At 37.9% G+C, this 22,237-nt stretch overlaps 1 protein-coding gene across 12 annotated transcripts in view; it reads right to left on the bottom strand.

The window, feature by feature from the left end:
- cacna1db (calcium channel, voltage-dependent, L type, alpha 1D subunit, b) overlaps positions 1–22,237 on the bottom strand; it is a 93,357-nt gene that overhangs the window by 17,203 nt on the left and 53,917 nt on the right. For 5 of the 12 annotated variants that reach the window (XM_058785652.1, XM_058785647.1, XM_058785649.1 and 2 more), the window contains 24 exons: positions 19,487–19,564; positions 17,956–18,037; positions 17,742–17,768; positions 16,565–16,755; positions 16,248–16,473; positions 15,347–15,554; positions 14,449–14,569; positions 13,620–13,731; positions 13,490–13,535; positions 12,562–12,619; positions 12,343–12,475; positions 10,709–10,838; positions 10,179–10,238; positions 9,829–9,935; positions 9,660–9,747; positions 8,602–8,709; positions 8,461–8,513; positions 8,240–8,386; positions 7,019–7,220; positions 6,775–6,933; positions 5,085–5,195; positions 4,891–4,968; positions 2,561–2,644; positions 538–666 (listed from right to left, as the gene is read on the bottom strand). In XM_058785652.1, coding sequence (XP_058641635.1) covers positions 538–666; positions 2,561–2,644; positions 4,891–4,968; positions 5,085–5,195; positions 6,775–6,933; positions 7,019–7,220; positions 8,240–8,386; positions 8,461–8,513; positions 8,602–8,709; positions 9,660–9,747; positions 9,829–9,935; positions 10,179–10,238; positions 10,709–10,838; positions 12,343–12,475; positions 12,562–12,619; positions 13,490–13,535; positions 13,620–13,731; positions 14,449–14,569; positions 15,347–15,554; positions 16,248–16,473; positions 16,565–16,755; positions 17,742–17,768; positions 17,956–18,037; positions 19,487–19,564 — 2,738 coding nt within the window. The remainder of the gene's footprint in view (positions 1–537; positions 667–2,560; positions 2,645–4,890; positions 4,969–5,084; positions 5,196–6,774; positions 6,934–7,018; positions 7,221–8,239; positions 8,387–8,460; positions 8,514–8,601; positions 8,710–9,659; positions 9,748–9,828; positions 9,936–10,178; positions 10,239–10,708; positions 10,839–12,342; positions 12,476–12,561; positions 12,620–13,489; positions 13,536–13,619; positions 13,732–14,448; positions 14,570–15,346; positions 15,555–16,247; positions 16,474–16,564; positions 16,756–17,741; positions 17,769–17,955; positions 18,038–19,486; positions 19,565–22,237) is intronic. The other 7 variants (XM_058785648.1, XM_058785653.1, XM_058785650.1 and 4 more) reach the window with 7 other exon arrangements.

The raw sequence follows: 22,237 nt of genomic DNA, 5'->3' as shown, positions 1-22,237 counted from the left end.
AAGGGTGGGTCTTGTCCCACCCACATAAAATGGTTCTGATGCCCGTGCTAAACAAACTAAGCTGTGGTTGGTTGCTTTGTTTGCCAGTGAGACAGCCTCTGCCTGTCTAAGTGGGTGGTTATTCACCAATGAAAGCTGCTATAGTGCCCAGACCTTTAGCTGTCAGTCGAAACTCTACACAATGTGGCTACACAGTAGCTGCAATTTTACATGTACTTCTATTATTATATTCCTATTTGTCCCACCAGTTTTTGGTTCTTTTAAAAGATTTTTCCAACTTCTCACTTTAACTGAAGACACCTAAGCTTCAGGTTTTGTGCTCAGCATTTTAACCACAGTCAAAAGTTAATGATTTTGAGACTTAAGATGGCACAAATGAACTTGAGTGTTGAGTGACGGGAGATGTAAAAGTGTCACTGCTTTGTTGGTTAATTTGTCAGTTGTCAAATTATTTGTGCACTTAATGCCCAAACTGATCAATCACAATAAAGTATTCCAGACAGTCATGTATTAAGTTGCTTAATGAAATGAGCGTACCTGAAATGATTTGATGAAGGTCCACAGGAGCGTGCGAATGCCCTCTCCTCTGCTCAACAACTTCACTAAGCGCATGACACGAAACAGACGAAAGAATGTGATGGAAATTCTTGCACTGTCTTCCGTGTTCTGAGAAAAACACCAGACAGCATTCAAGACACAGTTCATGTTAATGAGGTACAATGTGTTTCCACTCTCCACTTCAGTGTGTCTCTGTCACACATTGCACAGTGTGTGTGGATTGTGTGCGATGAATGTGTGAACAGACCGTGCTTTTGAGTGTTTTAACGTTCTGCATCATTCATTGGTCATTTTCATGCAGAGTTTGTGCATGCACTGCAGGCTTCACATTCCCAACAACAAATGCTTAATGGTCCCATATTCATGACAAGGACCTTCTTTTCAAGACAACACACCGGGCATCTTACCCCTGTCTATACTGCAAATACAGCAGCTTCTGTTTGCTTCAACAAATCAAAGGGCTCGTATTAAAACTCACAATCGACCTATAGTATTTATAGCAATATATACTAAAGTCAATATACATATATACACACTTTAGTGTATATTTATTTAGTATATATACTTTATTATATATTCAAAATTCTAATTATTGAGCTTTCTCATGATGAATTACATGAAATACAGTTGAGCTTCCTTTTAAACTAATTATGCCTAGACAATGCCCTCAATACTGAGTTTGACATATTAAACACATAAAAGAAAAAAAAATCAGTAATTCATTTCAGCTGCATAGGATCACTTTAAACACTAAAAATGTGTTTATGGCATACTTCTAACATTACAGTGATACAGGTAATTCTCAGAAAACAGTGCCATTTGTGCCTGAAGCCTTCATGCTTTCATTCTTTTGAAAAGTATTTCAAGTAATTATATTTTCAGACCTTAGGCCAAAAGGACTATGGTTGTCACTGCCATAAATACTGTGACTTTAAATGCAGACCTCGAGCCAAAAACACCAGAATCACCAAACACCAATGACTTGTACATATGGGATACAGTCATTTTAGACACTTCCAAAATGTAAAATTCCAAAATTCCATGTATTATGTTTCCATCTTTGTTGCCACAGTTTTGGAAGTGCTTTTTCTGGTCTAAAGAAGGGGGTGCCAATACTTTTGTCCATATAGTTTATGTACAAGTCATTGGTGTTTGGTGATGAGTTTTTGGCTCAAGGTCTGCATTTAAAGTCACAGCAGAGGTGTTCAGACCGGTAAAGTTCTTCCACACTGACTCAATCAATCATTTCTTTTTGAACCTTGCCTTATACACAGAGGCATTGTCATGTTAGAATAGAAAAGTGTTTGCTATAAAATTAGAAGCACACAATTGTGATGAACAATTGTGATGCACCCTAGAATATCATTATATGCTTAAACATTAAGATTTGTACTCATGGAAATTACTGAAGTAGTCAAACCTGTTCATTAGAAAGGGGTGTCCCTATACTTTTGTCTATTTAGTGCATCTGGACTGCTCAGGTGTTCAAAATGATCGAATTTCAATCCTCAAGTGACAGATGGATGAACAAAAATCACAGAGACAGTCAGTCACAGCCTTGCGGGCAAGTGCTCCAACAAACAGCACAGTAGCGCTTTAGCAGATCCGAGTGTGAGCCCTTACTTTAGGTCTTTTCCCACACCACTTGCTATTGCTCCTTCTCTAATGCTCCCTGTCTACCCTTGCACTGTCCTCCTGAAATAATGGGGAAAAGGCTGGGGGGAAAAATGCACATTTCAATAACTGCAAATATTAGGATGAGATCATTTCATTTAAAATATTACAACTGGCAGCTGGCTGATATTTAGCTTAAGAACAAACATTGTATTTGAAAAGATTGCTTCATTGATCAAATACTGTGACTACCTTCCTTCTGTTTGTATCAGCAATAAGATGTGGAAACAAATGGCACTTCTCCTGAAAATTACCCACATAAGCTTCACCTTTAATATTTATACAAAAACAGACAGAGATGCTGGGCTTGGATCACGCTTTTACTTACATTGATCTCCGTGATCGCAATGTCAATGATGCTACCAACAACAATTAAGGCATCAAACGTGTTCCATGCATCGGCAAAATAGTGCTGCGGACACCCAGCGAAACAGAGAGATGAGAGAGGAAAGGAGGATTGGAGGAAAGAGATGAATTGACAAAGGAACAGAGAGTGGGAAGAAAAAGACAGAAGAAAATCAGAGTTATGATGCTGCAGCCACACACAGAAAGAGCGACACACTGTTGCTGTGTCTCATTCCACTCCCTATTTCCCCATTATGCGTATTGTGAACATACACTAATTCTGAAGCTACAAAGGGTCGTAAACCACTAAACATTTGGTCTTGTTTTGTTTATCGTGCATCTTTGTTGTAATGCAGCTGTTATAAAAGTCATGAAAAGTCATCATGTGCTCGTCCTCCATTTCTATCAAGCTGAGAGACTGAACAAGACATTACAGTGATTACAGTGAGAAACCAATACTTTTTGTGGGGCATTGTGTTATTTTTGACAATGGGACATTCCTGATGGCCAACTACTGTACCTAACCAGTGCACTGTAACTAGGGAGCAGATTGAGACACATCCTACAATAACAACAGCTAGGCAGTCTGGGTATTTATTTATAACAGGCATGTTTTTATATGATAAATCACGTAATAACATGTCCATGTCTCATTTCACCCTAAAATCCTAAAATAAAAAATGGAAACCTTTTGCATTGGACACATTACACACATGTCTTGCAGATGTTAGAGACGTGTCACTTGATTTTGTAATTGTATTTATTTATTTGTTTGTTTGTTTACTTATTTATTGTGGGTTTTTGTGAGTTTATATAATTATAAAAAATAAATGCTCACACTTTATATTAGGTGGCCTTAACTACTATGTACTTGCATCAAAAAATAAGTACAATGTACTTATTGTGGTCATATTGTATTGCAAAACACTTTAACGGTTATTGAGGTGGGATACGGGTGAAGTTAGGGGCAGGTTTGGTGGTCTGGGTAGGTTTAAGGGTGGGTTAAGGTGTGAGGGATGGGTCAACAGTGTAATTATTAATATAATTACAGAAATTAATTACAGATGTAACTACATATAGGTATTTTGAAAAATATAAGTACAATGTAAAAACATGCATGTACACAATAAGTGTATTGTACCAAATGATTAATTTAAATGTAAGTACACAGTAGTTAAGGCCACCTAATATAAAGTGGGACCAAATAAATTAATTAAAAATTAAAATTGTTTAGGTATTAATTAGGTAATAATTACATCCAATAGAATTATAAGGTAATTTTTAATTCACAAAGAAAATATTTCAATGTGTAAAATCAGCTGTCTATTATTATAGTCAACACAATATTATTATTATTATTATATTTAGATAAGATATATTAGATTTTGACAATGATTCAGGTTCAGGGTTAGTTCCTAGTTATTAATTAGTTATTGTAATTACTATAATAAGTACGTAGTATGTACGTGAGTAACAGGACTGTAAAATAAAGTGCTACCATTATTGTCCCTCGCTCAACAGGGTGCTCCTGTAAGAAAGAAGCGGAGACTGGGACAGACTTTTAGTATCACCACTGCTCAAAAAGCTGCAGTCTAATCCTATTAACGTGAAATAAGCCTGATCTCAAGAAGGTTTGAGCTTACGGACCTGTTGCTGTGACAACAACTCTGAACTCTGAACTCTAAAGAATGCAGGACAGAGTTACCTTAAATCCACATATGAAAACGGGGCCCTGATCACCCAATCGGGCTTTATTTATTTATTTATTTATTTTACAATAATAACTGGATGACTGTACAGTATTCTATAAAAATTAAAGGAACAATACATATTATAGTGATGTATAAATATTGTGAACTCAGTACATGAAAATAATTTTTTCCTATAATGACATTTTTCTGCATCTGAATTTGGGGTTTAAATAAAAAAAAAATAAAAAAAAAACAGGCTTCACTGGTAGAATGATTTTGGGGACAAATATGGCATGTTCTTGACAGGTATTGTGAGACTCCCATATTATTTATTAGTCAGCACAAACATTTATAATATATCTATATAATAACATATGATATCTTCTGATCTGACATGTTTTAGCATTTTGCTGTCGCTTAAATCCTGCAACCATGGTTTTCTCTGGGTATAAACAAGATTTGCCGAAAGCATATTCCCCCTGAAGTAAGAGTGTCAGATACATCCATAAACACAGCACGCTGAAGGACGAGACACAAAATCAGACAGCACCAACTAGCAGAGGTGAGAAAAAGATGAGAAAAAGTGAGGGTCAGACAGACGAGAGGAAAGCCGGGGGTCTACCTGACTCAGAATGATGTCTACTACGCTGCCAATCACCACCAGAGCATCAAACCCATTCCAGGGGTCCACACAATAACCCTAATCAGACAGACAGCGGCGGGGAGGACAGGAGAGCAGAAGGGTTAAACATCACAGGACAGGGGCACAAGCGCTCTGACATCACTGCATTATAGCCAGACTAAAGGAAGACCTACCTTTGGTTTGAAGGCAACCAGTTTGAGGATCATTTCAACTGCAAAGACCCCCGTGAACACCATGTTCAAAATGTCCATCGCATAATTGAAAAGACGCGACTGGCCGTGATGCTGTGTACGATACGTAGAAAATAAAAACAAGAACATCATTTTTTTGTGTGGAATATAGTACAGTTCTTAATACTTGGTTCTTCATAAATAGTTCAAGATGGTTTCCAGAGGTCCGAACAGAAAATAAACAATTATTCCTTAACCACCAAAGAACCAACATTGTACTACTCTAGGACTCACGACTTGTACTGGATTTATTGCATATGCTTGAATAGAGCTGGGCTTTTCAACCTGTAGAGCGCACTCCTTAAGGGGAACAGTACCGGTTGAGGGGGGCGTCTATAAAAACATATAATAATGTTTTTCTAAAGTTGTAGTTTCTGCTGAGTTCACAGTAGGTCTGTCGTGAAAGGTTTTTACTTCCTGTATCTGATTATGGCACTCATATTTATTAATTCTCATATTCAAGTGGATAAAAGTAAAATAAACAGATGAAAGTGAATAGTTGGACTATCAAACCAGGAGTGATGTGTCTTCATTGTTTAAATTGAGGTTTTTTTCAAAAGTGTGATGGTGAACTTGAAAACAGTGAAAACAGCTCTTGCAACACGTGGTTTAAAGATTTGCACACATGCTAGCATAACAAAATTCACTGTATTTGCTGGTTGCCATATCAACACTATATAGAGAAAAAAAGTTTATTTTGAAGATATCGCTGAACATTTATTTTACCATAGAAATAGTACATGTCTGGAAATTTTCATCTCAGTTTTTAGAATTCATTTAAAATCAGACAAATCTGCTATTATTTTAATCTCCAATCTGTTATTTATCAGTTTAGATAATAACTAGCAGAAGACACTAACCAGTTTTAAGGTCCAGTTGTGCAGATGGGGAAGGCTGTAACACTGCGTTACAATGTGCCCCGCTATTATTAAACTATGCTATTCTATGACATTAGCGATGTAATTTACACTATTTAGTTCTATGATTTTTTAATGAGAAACCATGAGAAAGGGTGAATAAAGACTGACAAGAAATGTAAAACATTTTGGCTGGTCTGTTTTTCTCCTGTTGTGTGGAGGTCTGCTTCTTCATCTATTTCTCCACGTCGTTTTGAACTATTCTGTATAGCTATGTGTCGTGATCAGGGTGCCGTCCCAAGCATGGCTGCAGTGTGTTCATTGACAAACTCCAGATTTGATTTAGATTCAATTCGATTATTTTTCATTCTTAAAAAATGCAATTTTTATTTTAAAAAGTTAATAATTTTATTTTATTTACCAAACATTTTAGTTTGTCCTTTTCTCATTAGATCGGATAACATTTTAAGCTGTCATATGCTCAAGTTACAACGTGTCCCTCACATCTTACAATGTACCCCACCTACGGGGCATGTTGTCACATTTCACTTCCATTCTTTTGGGGTAAATAAAGAAACACGTATACACTGTAATTATGAAACAAAGCGACATATTTGTACTAGACAAGTGGATAAAAAATGATACTGTGAACCGCATGTGGATTTACGCAAACTGAGAAAGTTAAAAAGCGTCAGGCTGTGCCCATCTGCTTCATATTCTCTGAAGACGCCGCTGTGTTTGTGTAACAGTGCTGATGTTTTGATCTGTCTACTCACCTGAACGGCCAGACACAGTGTGTTGAGGACGATGAGCACGAACATGACATACTCAAAGCCTGTGGAGTTCACCACATACCAGAACTTATACTGGTACGGGTTTTTAGGGATGTATCTCCTCAGCGGACGGGCTTTCAGAGCGTACTCCACACACTGGCGCTGTCAAAACACAAGAACACTCACACCCTCGTCTTTCATTCATATCATAACTGGATCAGAATAATATCTGTATGAACTTGCAGACCTGGTTCTTGTCCAGCTCACAGTTCTTGTACTCTTTCTCGCCCTGCTCCTGAAACGTGACGATGACAAAACCCACAAAAATGTTCATCATGAAGAAGGCGATGACGATGATGTAGATGATGAAGAAGATGGAGATCTCTACGCGGTAGTTGTAAATGGGACCCATGTTTTCCTTGTTTGAGTCGATGGCCTTGTACAGCAGGCTGCAGGAGATAAAACACACTCAATGGACCAATGCATTTCAACAAAAGATGTGGGAAGTAATTCAGTCTATTAATTTTGCCATGAATGTACACAACTACCTAGTTGCATTATATTATTTTAATTTACCCACCAGTTAAAAACCACTGATTCATGATGTGATATTAACATGCTTAAAGCACAGTTCTAGCAACCATTTACTATCATATATACATCAGTCAAGCGCAGACGTGTACTGTATTCAGCTGCTACAATCATACTGTACTGTTTTACAGTCACATCCTTGCAGACCCTTGTGAAAAAGAGCACTTGAGCATTCTTTTAAAAAAAGAGTACTTATTATTAAAATACAGTATTTTACTTTAAAAATATCTACTTAAGGGTTAACTGAATGTAATGCTTGTGGATGCTTAATTGAATCTTAACTGCAGTTAAATTAAAATTTATTATACTTTAATTATATATTAAATGCAGTTTGCTGAACTACAGTAGTAGGAATGAGTAGGATTGAAGTATATCTTTATACACCGCAAAAAAAATAAAAAATAAATTCTTAGTATTTTTGTCATGTTTTCTAGTAAAAAATATTTAAACATTCTTGAATCAAGATGCATTTACTGGAGAAGCAAAATGACTTAAGATATAAAAATGTATCAATATTTTGTTTCATATTTTTAGCTTTTGTAGGTTTATTGTGTTATTTGGAAACAGTTCTTATTTGTGTGAGTGTATATCTGTTTGCTTAGCTTTAGTTTTTGGGGACAAAACTGTCACCAGAAGTGACTTAAATCTAACAAAACATCCTTTAGAGGCAATCTTTCGTGAAAGATGCAAAAACGTGTTTGTTGCAGGGGGTATTTCTGGGGTAAGGTACATAACCCTGTGTGTGTGTGTGTGTGTGTGTGTGTGTGTGTGTGTGTGTGTGTGTGTGTGTGTGTGTGTGTGTGTGTGTGTGTGTGTGTGTGTGTGTGTGTGTGTGTGTGTGTGTGTGCGTGTGCGTGTGTGTGCGCTATGGTCTTACGCTGGCCAGCCCTCAAACGTTGAGACGGTGAAGAGGGCCATCATAGCCATCAACACATTATCAAAGTTAAAGTCACTGTTGTGCCAGATCCTCTCACGCATTTGTGGCAGTGCCATCTCACCAATACTGTACACGATATACGTCCCTCTAGAAAGACAAAAAGATGGTAGAACACACATGCAGACACTGTGTATTCACTTTGAAACACTTCATCCGCTCACTTGCAGTCCTCTGGACTTGTCTTTGCATCATCGGTACAGCGGTAGAACTTCCCCTGAGGACAAAACATTTTCATCATGTAACAATAAAAACCGCTTGTTAATAGCTTTTATTAAATGTGAAATCTTGCTTTGCTGGGGCACCTTAAACAGCTGCACACCGATACAGGCAAACATGAACTGAAGAAGTGTGGTGACAATCATGATGTTCCCAATCGTCCTGATGGCCACAAGCACACACTGAACCACATGCTGCATTGGCAGAGAGAGAGAAAGAAGAGAAAAAAGTTTTGTTCATTTGTGCATTTTACAATTAAATCGGTAAGGGATTATGGGCCAGATTTACTAAACGGGCACAATTTCATAAAAGCGCTGAAGGGAGGGAAACATTTTGTGTGTGATTTACTGACAATGTGCACATTAAAGAACACAGACACAGCCAGATCATTTCCATAATGACCAGCGCAATCTACCACCTGCTTTAAGACATGCTTTCCTTGGGTGTTAAATAATGGCGCAAATACCAGTAATTTGACGAACGTAAACATTAGTAAATTGTGTTAAAAAAATAACTGTGTCCACACCTTTTCAGCGCTAATTCGTCACTGCACAATCCTGACAGTACTATTTTAACGCCAAAAGACGATTTGCACTGGCACAAGCTGTTAGTAAATCTGGCCCTAAGAGTTTTAAGCTCCTAAAGGAGTCATGACAAGAGAAAGGCAATTTTGTTGATATTTTGATTTCTAAGAGTTCATTGCATTAAATATACAGGAAGTGTCCAAACTTGTTGTTCAGTTATCAGAGCATTTTGAAATAATGCATAAAAAAACATGAAACCTCAATAAAGAATGTCAATGCAAGACTAATGTTTGCACCCAAACAAAATTGGATTTGGACATGTAGCTGCAAAGTTACTTTTAGTTAGTAGTTACCCTTTTTTTCAGTCAAAGTCAAATTTCCTTTGTTATCTGTTGCATTATATCACCTTCAAACATCTATAATGTCCAAATAAATTTTGAGTTTATGTTTACATATGTTGAAACAACGTATACTCTCACAGCTGCCACTTTTGTGGCTTCTCTGCACCTTGTTTCTGAATATAACCAATACTGAAGCACCTTTACCCAGATCTTCACAATCTTTTATATCTGGTGAGCTTCACATTATACTTGTGTCAAACAGAGATAGCGGTGCCTGACTTTGAGTCCTTTGGCTCTGTTGATGGCTCTCAGAGGTCGAAGCACACGCAGAATCCTTAAGATCTTCACCACTGAAATGGCTGACGATCTGCCGAACATGAGCACAGTGACTTACTTCAAATGTACAGAAGGAAATAATCCAGCAATGCATGTCGGGATATGTACTTACTGTATGCCGAAGGAAACGAGGGAGAATCCAACCACCAGCAGATCCAGCAAATTAAAGTAATTTCTGCAGAAAGCTCCTTTGTGAAGGAAAGCACCAAACGCAGTCATCTGATGAACACAACAAAGACGAGTGAACTAAACTGCTTGAAGCTAAAGGAATTCTTTCAAATTGTGTTTATTACATTTACATTTAGATTTAACAGTAATCAATAAAAGTGATCTGGGTTGTAAATTCCTGTCCAACTCAATAAACCCAAGTAAGAAACTAGTAATGCACATCTTTATAAACTAGAACAGGTAAGAGAGTTACTTTGTATAGTGTGCAGATGGAAATAAGACAGGAGTCTTTACCTTCAACAAGATCTCCACTGTAAATATAGCAGTGAAGGCATAGTCAAAATAACCAAGAACCTGCACAGAGAAAAAATCAGTCAGTTCAAGTTATTTTATTTCTGCAGCTCCTTCACAATCCATGTTGTTTCAAAGCGTTAATATCTTAAAGCCGTTTAAGTGAGCAGCCAAATAGGACTGCGCAAAGGTTGCAGAAGTGAAAGAAAAAAACATCTTGAGAGGAACCATACTCAGCTGGAGGAGCCCATCATCGACTTTACAATGCTAAATATTACCTATAGACGTTAAACCTGATTAAGGTTTATGCTATCAGTGAAATGATTCAATAGACAAACAGTGAATCTGCATTTGAAGCATCTTGTGAATTCCTGTTTGGAAAATTATTCCTTCAAAGTGTGAAAATGACGCTGCATAATTAGATTTTGTGTTTAAAGAAGAAATTCCAATGTTCCTCACATTTGTGAATTTTACACTATTAAAAAGAACAGATACAGTGTTTTGATCGTGAAGGTTTTTCTCGACTGTCTTACAATGTTTCGGGCCGAGAAGTTACGGATGGGGTCCTCGGCTGCCAGCGAGACGGAGCTCAGCATGATGAAGATGAGGATGAGGTTGGTGAAGATCTGATGATTGATGAGCCGATGGCATGCCACACGGATCCTGCGTTACAGACAGAGGTGAAACGGACAATAGTGTGTGAGAATGAACAATATGGCAGTCCAAAAAATGCCTTGTGAAAAAGAAGCGTTCTTATTTGTATTAGAGGTGTGTATTTGTAATGTACTTCTAATCTTGAAAGTATACTTTTAAAAACTGTACTTGAAGATTATGAAAAAATTATCAAATATAAGGCCACTTAAGTGTACTTAAACTAAACTTGCACTTCAAAAACTAAACTTTGCAATAGTGTCAGATTAAAAGCACATTTTAAATCAGTATTTTAATAATCTTTTGTTGTGTTTGTATGTAAAAGAGCAGCGTGAACATTCTAAACATCTTCTCTTGTAACCACTGAAAAAAGAAAGTGTTCACAAGCATATAACAACACATATTTGTTAAAAAATGGTTCTTGTTCTCTTCTTTTCTGCATATTTACAGTGCCTTGTGAAAGAATTCATAACCCTTCATTTTTTTCACGTTTTGTTTTATTGCTGCCTTATGTTAAACTGCTTTAAATTACTTTTTTCCACATCAATCTACAATCCATACACCATACTGACAAAACTAAAACAGAATTGTTACCACTTTGTAAATTTAAATAAAAATAAAAAAATTAAATAAGTACATTACATAAGTATTCATGCCCTGAACTCAGTAGGCTACTTGGTTGAAGCACCTACAGTCTCAAGTCTTTTCGAGTATGAAGCGACAGGCTTTGCACATCTGCATTCGGCAATTACCTGCCATTCTTCTCCTCGTCTCTTCACCTCTCAAGCTCTGTCAGGTTGGATGGGGGCCAACAGACATTTTCAGGTTTTTCCAGAAATGTTTGATTGCGTTCAAGCCTATGCTTCTGTGAACCTTCAATGCAGCAGAATGTTTTTCTGAACTCTTCCCTGGATGTGTGGTTTGATGCAATCCTGTTTCTAAGCTCTACAGGCAGTTTTTTTTTTTTTTTACCTCAGGGCTTGGTTTTTGCTCTGATGTACATTATCAGCTGTTTTTATTAAGACATGTGCCTTTTCAGATCATACCCATTCAATTGAATTTGCCACAGGTTAACTTCACTCAAAGTGTAGTAACATATGAATGCTCCGGAGCTAAATTTCAGCTGTCCTGGATAAGGGTATGAATACTTATGCAATGGAATCATTTAAGTTTTTTATTTTAAATAAATTTGCAAATATGTTAAAAACCTGTTTTTTTGCTTTGTCGTTATGGTGTATGGAGTGTAGATTAATGTGGGGGAAAAAAACTGTACTTCTGCTGTAGCTTGTGTACTAACCTATCTTCTGCTTTAAACTTGCCATTTTGTACTATGCATATGTTATGATAAATTGCTTGTGATATTCCACATTTGTAAGTCACTTTGGATAGAAGTGTCTACTAAATGAAAAAATGTAAATGTAAATAAAGTCATACTGATTTGGAATGGGGGTGACCAAATGATGGTAGAGGTCTCATTTCTGAGTGAACTATCCCTTTAAAGATTTGTATGACCTACGGGTTGGTGTTGCTAAGGATGAAGAAGGCGCTGCCCTCTGGGATGGGTGGCGTCTTTTCTCTGGGGCTCAGCTCTGACAGCCTTTGCGGCCGCGGGCCTGATGGTACCTCGGGCTCATCTACCTCATCCTCCTCTGCATACAAACACAATCACAGCGATCAGCTGACATTACTGGAGCTCATGTGCAGAGCTGAGGGGTAAATATTATTAGAGGTTCACCTGAGTCGTCAATCATTTCCTCTGTCTGATCCTGATCACCCTCCTGATCACCAGATGCCTGCAACCAAAGGACCTCAGTAATAGTGATAATGTAGTCATCTGCTCATTATAATTACTCACCCTCATGTCATTCCAAACCCGTAAGTTCATCGTCAGAACACAAATTAAGATATTTTTGATGAAATCCGAGAGCTCTCTCACCTTGCATAGACAGCAAGGATATTACCACGATCAACGCACAGAAACATAGCGAAGACATCGTTAGAATAGTCCATGTGGCATCAGGGCTTCAACCGTAATTTTACGAAGCTACGAGAATACTTCTTGTGCGCAAAGAAAACAATAATGACAATATATTTAACAATTCTTCTCCCAGAGTTACCGTCTTGCGCCATTTTGGAGTAATCAGCGTTGTTTACGTTCAGCATACGCGCGCTTACATATTCAAAATATCTGAAGATGAACAAAGGTTTTATGGGTTTGGCACGACATGAGGGTGAGTAATTAATGATAGAATTTTCATTTTTGGGTGAACTAACCCTTTAATAAACACTAAATAAAACAAATAAAGAAAAATGTATTTATTGTTGGTTTCCGGCCGTAGCTGTATACCTTCTTAGCCACAACCCTAAACAACACATAATTACTGTATTTGCATTACTGTAAGGGTAAGTTTTGGGTTGGGGTAGGTGTAGACGTTAATAATCATAATTTGACAGGTAGAATTTTTCGTTGTCAAACTGTACTACCTACTGTTTTAATAAGAGGTAACAAAATCTGACAGGGTAGCACAGATCGACAGAACATAAACCCTGTCAGGGTGGTACTTTGACCCTCAGCAGCTTTTTGTGATCATGTTCAGTACAGCCACTTACCAAAGAAATAAACACATGACTAGTCAAGTATTCCAGAGAGCCATGTCACCCACCTTCACGTCTCCATCGTCGCCATCTCTCTTGTATATGCTCATACTCCTACACAAAACACACTCTGTATGTTAGCAGATGTTTGTGTATCTGAATGAAACGCTTCTCAGAGCATCAGAGAGGAGCGCTCACCTGCTTTTCTTCCTCTTGTTCCTCTTCTCTTCCTCTCTCTGGGCCGAGTTCAGACTTTCAGCATCTGCCAGGTTATCCACAGCAATGGCCAAGAAGACGTTCAGTAAGATGTCTGATCAGATGTGTCAAGAAATCAAAAGGAACACATTCAGTTCTATCCCAATCATTATTTGAAAGCGAAAGATACATACTTATTGTAAGTGTGCAAACGCAGGCAAGAACTCTTGCCGTTTTCTTCCGACTGTTGCTCCACCATGACAGAAGTTCAGCTGAACTCAGTCCAAGAATATGTCGGGTCCCTTTTTATATTATATATTTTTAATTACTGTGCATCTGAGCATTTGGTACAATGTAGAAGCCTGTGGCACATAAAAATTAACTTGGTGGGGCATTGGACAAGTTTGTGTGTGAGGGAAAATACTGATGTGTGCGAAGGAAAAAAATTACTTGCAAAATATAAATGTCTAATTTACTCAAATTTATTTTATGCTTTAAGGTACAGAATGTTATTTGTCTATTAAAGATAAATGGCTTACAGGTGCAGGGTTGGATATTTTCAATGCTTTTTAGAAAGCACTTCTGTGCAATAAATGCAACCAGGTAAAGTCAGAAGTGTAATGCTTGTGTGAGAAAAAAGTTCATTTCATTGCCCACTGAATCTTTAAACATAGGCTTTTGCTTTAATCACTACAAATCAGAAGAAGAGCTTTAATTTCATTCTTCAGCTTGAGTTCAGCTGCTCGTTTGGTCAGTTCAGCACAGTTCAACACAGTCTAGTCTTATACAGTAAGGATGTGAGTTCAAATGGGCTGAACAGAAGAAAAGATACAGTTTCCACAGATGAAGAGGATGATGAAGTAGATGCACACGAGCATGCCTGAGGAGGAGGGCCCGCCATACGCCATGATCCCATCATACATCACTGTATTCCAATCCTCACCCGTCAGGATCTGATGAGTAAGAAAAGATGTACATATTTACAAATGGTTATTTGACACAACATGACATGCTGTGTTCTACTGGCTGTCTGCCTTTATGTGCTGCATCTAAAACTGTTTCTTTAATAATTGTACATGCTGCTTTCATGCAACTTTAATGGTCATGTTGTAAACGTGATGTACAAATGTGTACAAATGTTTACAAAAATGTACAAATAATGCATAATGTGTGATTGTAACAGACTGACATATTACATGGTATTTTATGATTACAGTAGGTATTTGCAAAGTAGTCCATGGTACTTCAAGGAATAGCAGCACAGTACTGTCATTCATACCATGGTATTTTATGGAAGGCAGGGGCAGAACATGAACAAGTCTTTGAACATGCAGGTTTGTGTACATGAAAAACTACTGTTTAAAAGTTTGGGTAATAGTACAGACTTACACATTGTTTTAAAAAAAGATTTAAAATAAACAATGCTCTGTTGAACTTTTTTAACTACCAAAGTATCTTAAGAATGGCTGAGTACCAGATCAGCCAATCAGATTGATTTCTGAAGGATCATGTGACACTAAAGACTGGAGTAATGATGCTGAAAATTCAGCTTTGCCGTCATAGGAATAAATTGAATTTTAAATTATATTAAAATAGATGTAGTCTTGGTAAGCAATACATTTCTTTCACAAAACTAAAAAATTGTACCGACTCCAAAGTTTTGAACGGTAGTGTGCATACATGCACACACACACTCACACACACACACACACACACACACACACACACACCTGAAAGACAGTCAGCAGGGCTTGAGGAAAGTTGTCAAAAGTGCTTCGTTTGGTAACAGTCTCGTCAAAGTTAAACTTTCCGCCGAAGAGCTGCATGCCAAGCAAACTGAAGATAATGATGAAGAGGAAGAGCAACAGCAGCAGGGACGCAATGGACTTCATGGAGTTCAAAAGAGATGCCACCAGGTTACTCAGAGACGCCCAGTGACTAGAAACAGAAAAAAGACTCAATACAACCAGCACCATGATATTTTAGTTATTGGTCACATATTGTTTATAGTCATCAAAAAACAACATCTGTTACAACAATTTCAACAGAACTTTGGCTTGTATTTTGATTTGTGTTGACTCTTCAAGAGCAATACTACCAGTTGGTAGTACTTATTTTATTGGTAGTACTTATTTTAACCAGCCCTGCAGTGAGACTTTTTTGTACAGAAGTACAACCACATGATGTTATGCACCAACAAACCATATATTTCTGTTTGATATGTTCTATATTTTGACTACTGACACATCAATACACATCAACAGTGAAGTGTGAGAAACAAATATTAGTCTGATGAGAAAGTTGGGTAACACTTTAGTATAGGGACCAGTTCTCACTATTAACTATTTGTTTATTAGCATGCCTTTTATTAACACATTGGCTGTTTATTAGTACTTATTAAGCACATATTCTGCATGACCATATTCTACATCCCTAACCCTACCCAATAACTAAACTAAACTATTAATAAGAAGTAAATTAGGAGTTTATTGAGGCACAAATCATAGTTAATGGTTTGTCAATGGTGAGATTGGACCTTAAAATAAAGTGTGACTGAAAGTCGTCATCCTGTCATTACAGTGATATGAAGGCAGCATAAGAAACCAGCTGATCATATGCGCTGTTTCTCACCGTGTGACTTTAAAGATTCTGAGGAGCCGGACGCAGCGAAACACCGAGATGCCGAGAGGAGACATGATCTCAAGCTCCACGAGGATCGTCTCCACAATGCCTCCGCAAACTACGAAGCAGTCGAAGCGGTTGAAAAGTGACACAAAGTATGCCTGCAGCCCCAGACTGTACATTTTTATCAGCATCTCGCATGTGAACAGGGCTAACAGGACCTTATTAGCCACATCTGCAGACAAACACAACAAGAACAAATAAGATGTAATACATGTAATATATATCCCAGTTGTTTCAGTGAGAGGCTGCTGTGAGTTTCTCACCCTGGACCTCCGTGAGCCAGTCAGGCTGGTTATAATGTTCGGATGATATTGTGAGTGTATTGAGGAACACCAGCAAAATCACCAGCCAATAGAAGAGGGTGGATTTCACCACAGCTCGGCACTTCCGGCGACAAAACCTGTTCCAGCAACGCCAGCGGCTGCAGAGATAGGATGTGATTGGACAGCACACACTGAACGCGTGCATTTGCACAGTTAAAATTATGTGAACACATGTTGTATGATGTTTAGAGTGTCCATGCATGCAATATGGTCAGAAGACCGTTCAAGCTTTAATGTAATGAAATGCAAAGCCCTTCGAATGCATTCATGTCAAACACAGCAAGCATCAAGCGCGCAGCACATCAACATAAAGTCGGCCTGTCACAATAACAACTTTTTGTTGGGCGATATATTGCCCCAGAAATAATTACGATAAGCGATATTATTGTCATTTTAAGACCGTTTTATGCCACTGAATATATAATCATAACATAACGGTGTAAAAATGCAGGAAGGCCTACACACTTTCAAATGACAACAAATGTTTAATTCTTAAGAATATTTAGTTTATGGAAATTAACTATCAAAATATTAGATACCTTAAAAAATCTTAATAAATAGTAAATAAACATTTTCTAACAAAAAATGCAAATAAACATGTAGAAAAAGAAAAATGCACAAAGAACTTGAATGGAGATTTTTCCATCTACAGATTTTTCCCTGACCTTTCTCTGTAAATTAAGGGTGCACACTATTGCTGAAAAACACAATCCCTACTTAGCAGAGATGTCCATATGCACAAAGGCACAGATCCCTAAACAAGGCCATATCTGCAGATGAAACTTTTCTTGTAGAAGCATTTTTTTAATTTGAACTAGTAGCACCTCATGACTACACAAGTGGAATGCAAAAAACATGGTGACATAAATTTTTATGTAAATATAATTGGCAATATATTGCGTCACCAAAAATGATTGAGGTCATGTACATATATTGTGTGATAAGTCAATATATTGATTATTGCGACAGGCCCGACATAAAGAGCTTTAAATGTTCAAATCAACGCGCGCAATCATGCAGAATGATGAGGTGAAATAACATCAAAAAGACAAAAGAACAGCAAACACACACAACTGGAACTGAATTCAGCTTCGAACACACACACTGAGCTACTGACCTGAACTTCGACTTTGTCAATTTCTGACTGAAAAAGTGAAAAATACGCCATCACTTTGTGCCACACTACAAGCTGACAAAAAAACTTCCAGCATGTGACAACTAGTTAACATTTCATTAGAGATTGAAGAGCTGGCAGTTTCTTTGGAGGTTATCGCAGGCACAAAAGAACTTCCCATATGCTTAGCTGTAAGGTATAAATCTGGAGTGCTTACCAGATGGGCCCACAGCAGACTTTCTCATCTTCTCCTGGGTTCTCTGTGTTCACAGACTCTGTCTCACTTGTGGGGATACTTGCTGCAGAGACACAGAAAACACATCTCTGAGTACCAGAGAGCCTAGCCTGCACTACTGTAATGCAAAGGGAGTGCTTTTTTGCGAACAGAAACTGAAATAAAACATAATAATTTATTTGAAATGCTATAATGCTAAATTGTCCCTGCCTCTCCAGCAATCACACACACACACACACACACACAGTACGAAGAACCATCCAAACTCTAGGCAGAGTACACTTCTGTTACATATCCTAGCTACATTCCAGCCGTTAAGGCAACAAAGTGAGCAACGATGCTCCCTGGTTATTGCAGTGCATTGTATAGGAATTAATCATTCTGTGTTTTGGAACAATTATGACATTGGGACAGCTCTAGAAATCCCTGGCCGGTGCCCTGACTTACGATATACGGAGCTGATCGAGACACATACTGTACAAAGAGAATGACATAACATGACTGATTAACACAGAACAGCTGGACACTATTAAAAAAGGGAGCAGGAACAGAAGGAACTGGAACAGTGAGCACAGACCAAACGTACAGTGATAAGGCATAAGGGCATGTCTGAATCCAATATTTGCACAACATCCTATGCACTAAAATGTACTGTTTTTAAGGTATTATAAATGCATTATTGGCTGCCTATGATATTCAACAGTCCTGTGAATGTGTGTGATTTCACAAAATTCACAAACTTTTTCCATCAAAAAGAGTGAATTGTAGAGGATTGAAATGTCATCTGCTAGTCAGGGAATGAAAATGACATTATACAAATTAAATAAGCGCATATCCACATATTCCTGTTTATAACTTAGAGATCTCATATAATCCTACTGGTCGCTGCCTGGCATTTTTTTCTAGTCCTAAATGTAGAGAGTGGCCATTTGATGAAAATCTCTAAAAGGGAAAAATTATTTTGATGAAATTTAGTAGATGTGTACAAAGACTGACTCTGAAGAGTCACACCTGGTATCACAATAAGGAAGAAAAATCTAAAAATGTGTTGATGGTGGTCTTTGGAATTTGTTCTTTGCATGGTCTATAGGTTATAAATCTTCAAAATGGTTTATTCTCACAAAAACATGGCACACATGACAAGTATGATTATGATGAAGCATGCAACTATACAAAAGGTGATTAACTGGAAATGAATGCAACTATATTATATAAAAAATTTATGTATTTAATAAGAATAGGCTGTTGCTAACAAATGCCAGTTAAACAACAAATACTACAGGAATAAATTACATTTGAAAACATTTTAAAATAGGAAAGTTTTTTTTTTAATTGTAATAATTCACAACATTAATGTTTTACTGTATTTTTTGATCAAATAAAATAAAATGCAGTGTGTGCACCTACAGAAATGGGGGTTTGTCTCTTGTCGCTATATTCAAATGCAATGTTGTTTTAATGGAATATGTTGCTATGCATATGAATTGAAACACACAAACAGAGCAAAATTTACCATGAGTCTCAGTGGACTGACTGAACCAGCCCAACTTTCCCGTGTTCTTCCTATGGCTGAGATCGCCCAGCGTCACCCCTTCAGTTCACAAGCAGGTCACATGCATTCAAACAGAGAGCAGCTATGAGTCTACTGCACAAAAACACAGCAGCACTACAATACCACAACACTAGAGACAGACAGAGAGAGAGAAAAGAAGGAAATGAGAGAAACAAGAAGGACACAGAAGGTAGTTTTGCTGTTCTGACTCAATATTAAGCATAACAAACCAAAGACTAAAAAGAAAACTACAATCACACTTTCACTACACAGATACACATACCTGCACTAATGCAAAGTACATAATAAAGAGACTGGGCTACGAATGATCAATATCCTTCATTTTGGATTGTAAATTTTCCATTTTGGTGTATTTTTTATCATCAACATAATGTTGTAACTATTGATTTGAACTCTTTTTAGTTTTACTAAGCTCTGTGTTATGGTTTCTTGGATTTTTCCATTTATTTGGCTCTCACAATGTGAAAGCGTAACCCATTAACAGCAACTCATGAATTATTCAACTGAATTATGCTTTTGATTCCTACGTAATAACTGTTCTTTACCGAGGGAATGTTTCTATAGAAGGCAAATGCTATAGACAGATAGCTTTTTAATCCATCAGTGTTTGGCAATGTACTATATCTGAGGTTATATGTAAGTAGCATTTTCTATTATGCCATTACAGATCTGATCTAAGTGTGCCGCACACCACCTGAAACATTTCGATCACCATATGGTGACTGGCTGCAGTATAGGTCATAAACAAATGGGACATGAGCCAAACTCAAACAAAAGTTCTTGTCACGCTAATGTATGTTCAATAAGTTTGTTTTTAATTAGTTATTTGATGCTATAAAATGGGATGTGGTGTCATGATAGTGTGATTGGGTCTGTGGGAGTATGGGCGGGACTTTGATACTGCAGCTCCAACTCTCAATCACTACTGTGCAGACTCTGGCTTCAAACGAATCATTACTGCGCAGATTCGAGCACCAAACGAATCACTACTGTGCAGACTCTGGCTTCAAACGAATCACTACTGCGCAGAATCGAGCACCAAACGAATCACTACTGTGCAGACTCTGACTTCAAACGAATCACTACTGTGCATATTCGAGCACCAAATGAAATACCACTGTGCAGACTCTGGCTCCAAACAAAACACTACTACGCAGACTCTGGCTCCAAACGAATCACTACTGTGCAGACTCGAGCTCCACTGGCTCCAAATGAATCACTACTGTGCAGACTCTGACTTCAAACGAATCACTACTGTGCATATTCGAGCACCAAACGAAACACTACTGTGCAGACTCTGGCTCCAAACAAAACACTACTGTGCAGACTCTGGCTACAAACGAATCACTACTGCACAGACTCAGGTTCCAAACGAATCACTACTGTGCAGACTCTGGCTTGAAACAAATCACTACTGTGCAGATTCGAGCACCAAACGAATCACTACTGCGCAGACTCTGGCTCTAAATGAATCACTACTGCGCAGATTTGAGCACCAAACGAATCACTACTCCACAGACTCTGGCTCCAAACGAATCACTACTGCGCAGATTCGAGCACCAAACGAATCACTACTCCACAGACTCTGGCTCCAAACGAATCACTACTGCGCAGACTCTGGCTCTAAATGAATCACTACTGCGCAGACTCGAGCACCAAACAAATCTCTACTCCACAGACTCTGGCTCCAAACGAATCACTACTGCACAGACTCGAGCTCTAAACGAATCACTACTGCGCAGACTTGAGCTCCAAACGAATCACTACTGTGCAGACTCGAGCACCAAACGAATCACTACTGCGCAGACTCGAGCTATAAACGAATCACTACTGCGCAGACTCTGGCTCTAAACGAATCACTACTGTGCAGACTCGAGCACCAAACAAATCACTACTGCACAGACTCTGGCTCCTAATGAATCACTACTGCACAGACTCAAGCTCCAAACAAATCACTACTGTGCAGACTCGAGCTCCAAACGAATCACTACTGCACAGACTCTGGCTCCTAACGAATCACTACTGTGCAGACTCTGGCTCTAAATGAATCACTACTGCGCAGACTCGAGCTCTAAACGAATCACTTCTGTGCAGACTCTGCCTCCAAATGATTCACTACCACACAGACTCGGGCTGCAAATGACATTATGTTTGTAAGATGACAGCAGCCATACTGAGATATTTTGGCTTCACTTTTCTATAGTGGAAGGAAGTGGAGACATGTCGATGATCTGATCACACTGGAGAAAGACTGGAATGTAAATTCTATCCATCCAAAGAATATCAAGAAACCAAGCTAATGGCAGGTGAAAACCACAAACTGATTAAACGATCAGCAACACTGTCTGATTGGCCAGTTAACAGCAGTGTTAACAGCAGATCTTCTGTCAGTTCCTTTTCAGTGAAAGTTACACAATTTCTGTTTTCAATTTTTTTTTTTGTCTATTATAGTTGTAATAGGAGTAAACAGTGTAAGATATGTGTAAAATGAAATTAAAATATAAAATGACAAACTTCAAAACATTAGACTGTTCAAGCCACATTTATCATAAATAGTTTTTAAATGCTTTTTATGATATCTTTCAGCTTTGTCAAAGCCTAAGTCTGTCAGGATTATGGACCTGTCTGTGTTGTGTTTTGCTCCCCATGTGTTCCGTGACCCAGTTTCTGCCCAGTCTCATTGTTTATTTG

The sequence above is a fragment of the Onychostoma macrolepis genome, chromosome 08, assembly GCF_012432095.1.
Source record: "Onychostoma macrolepis isolate SWU-2019 chromosome 08, ASM1243209v1, whole genome shotgun sequence".
In the NCBI taxonomy this organism is placed as follows: domain Eukaryota; kingdom Metazoa; phylum Chordata; class Actinopteri; order Cypriniformes; family Cyprinidae; genus Onychostoma; species Onychostoma macrolepis.
This window is presented reverse-complemented; position numbering and strand designations above follow the sequence as displayed.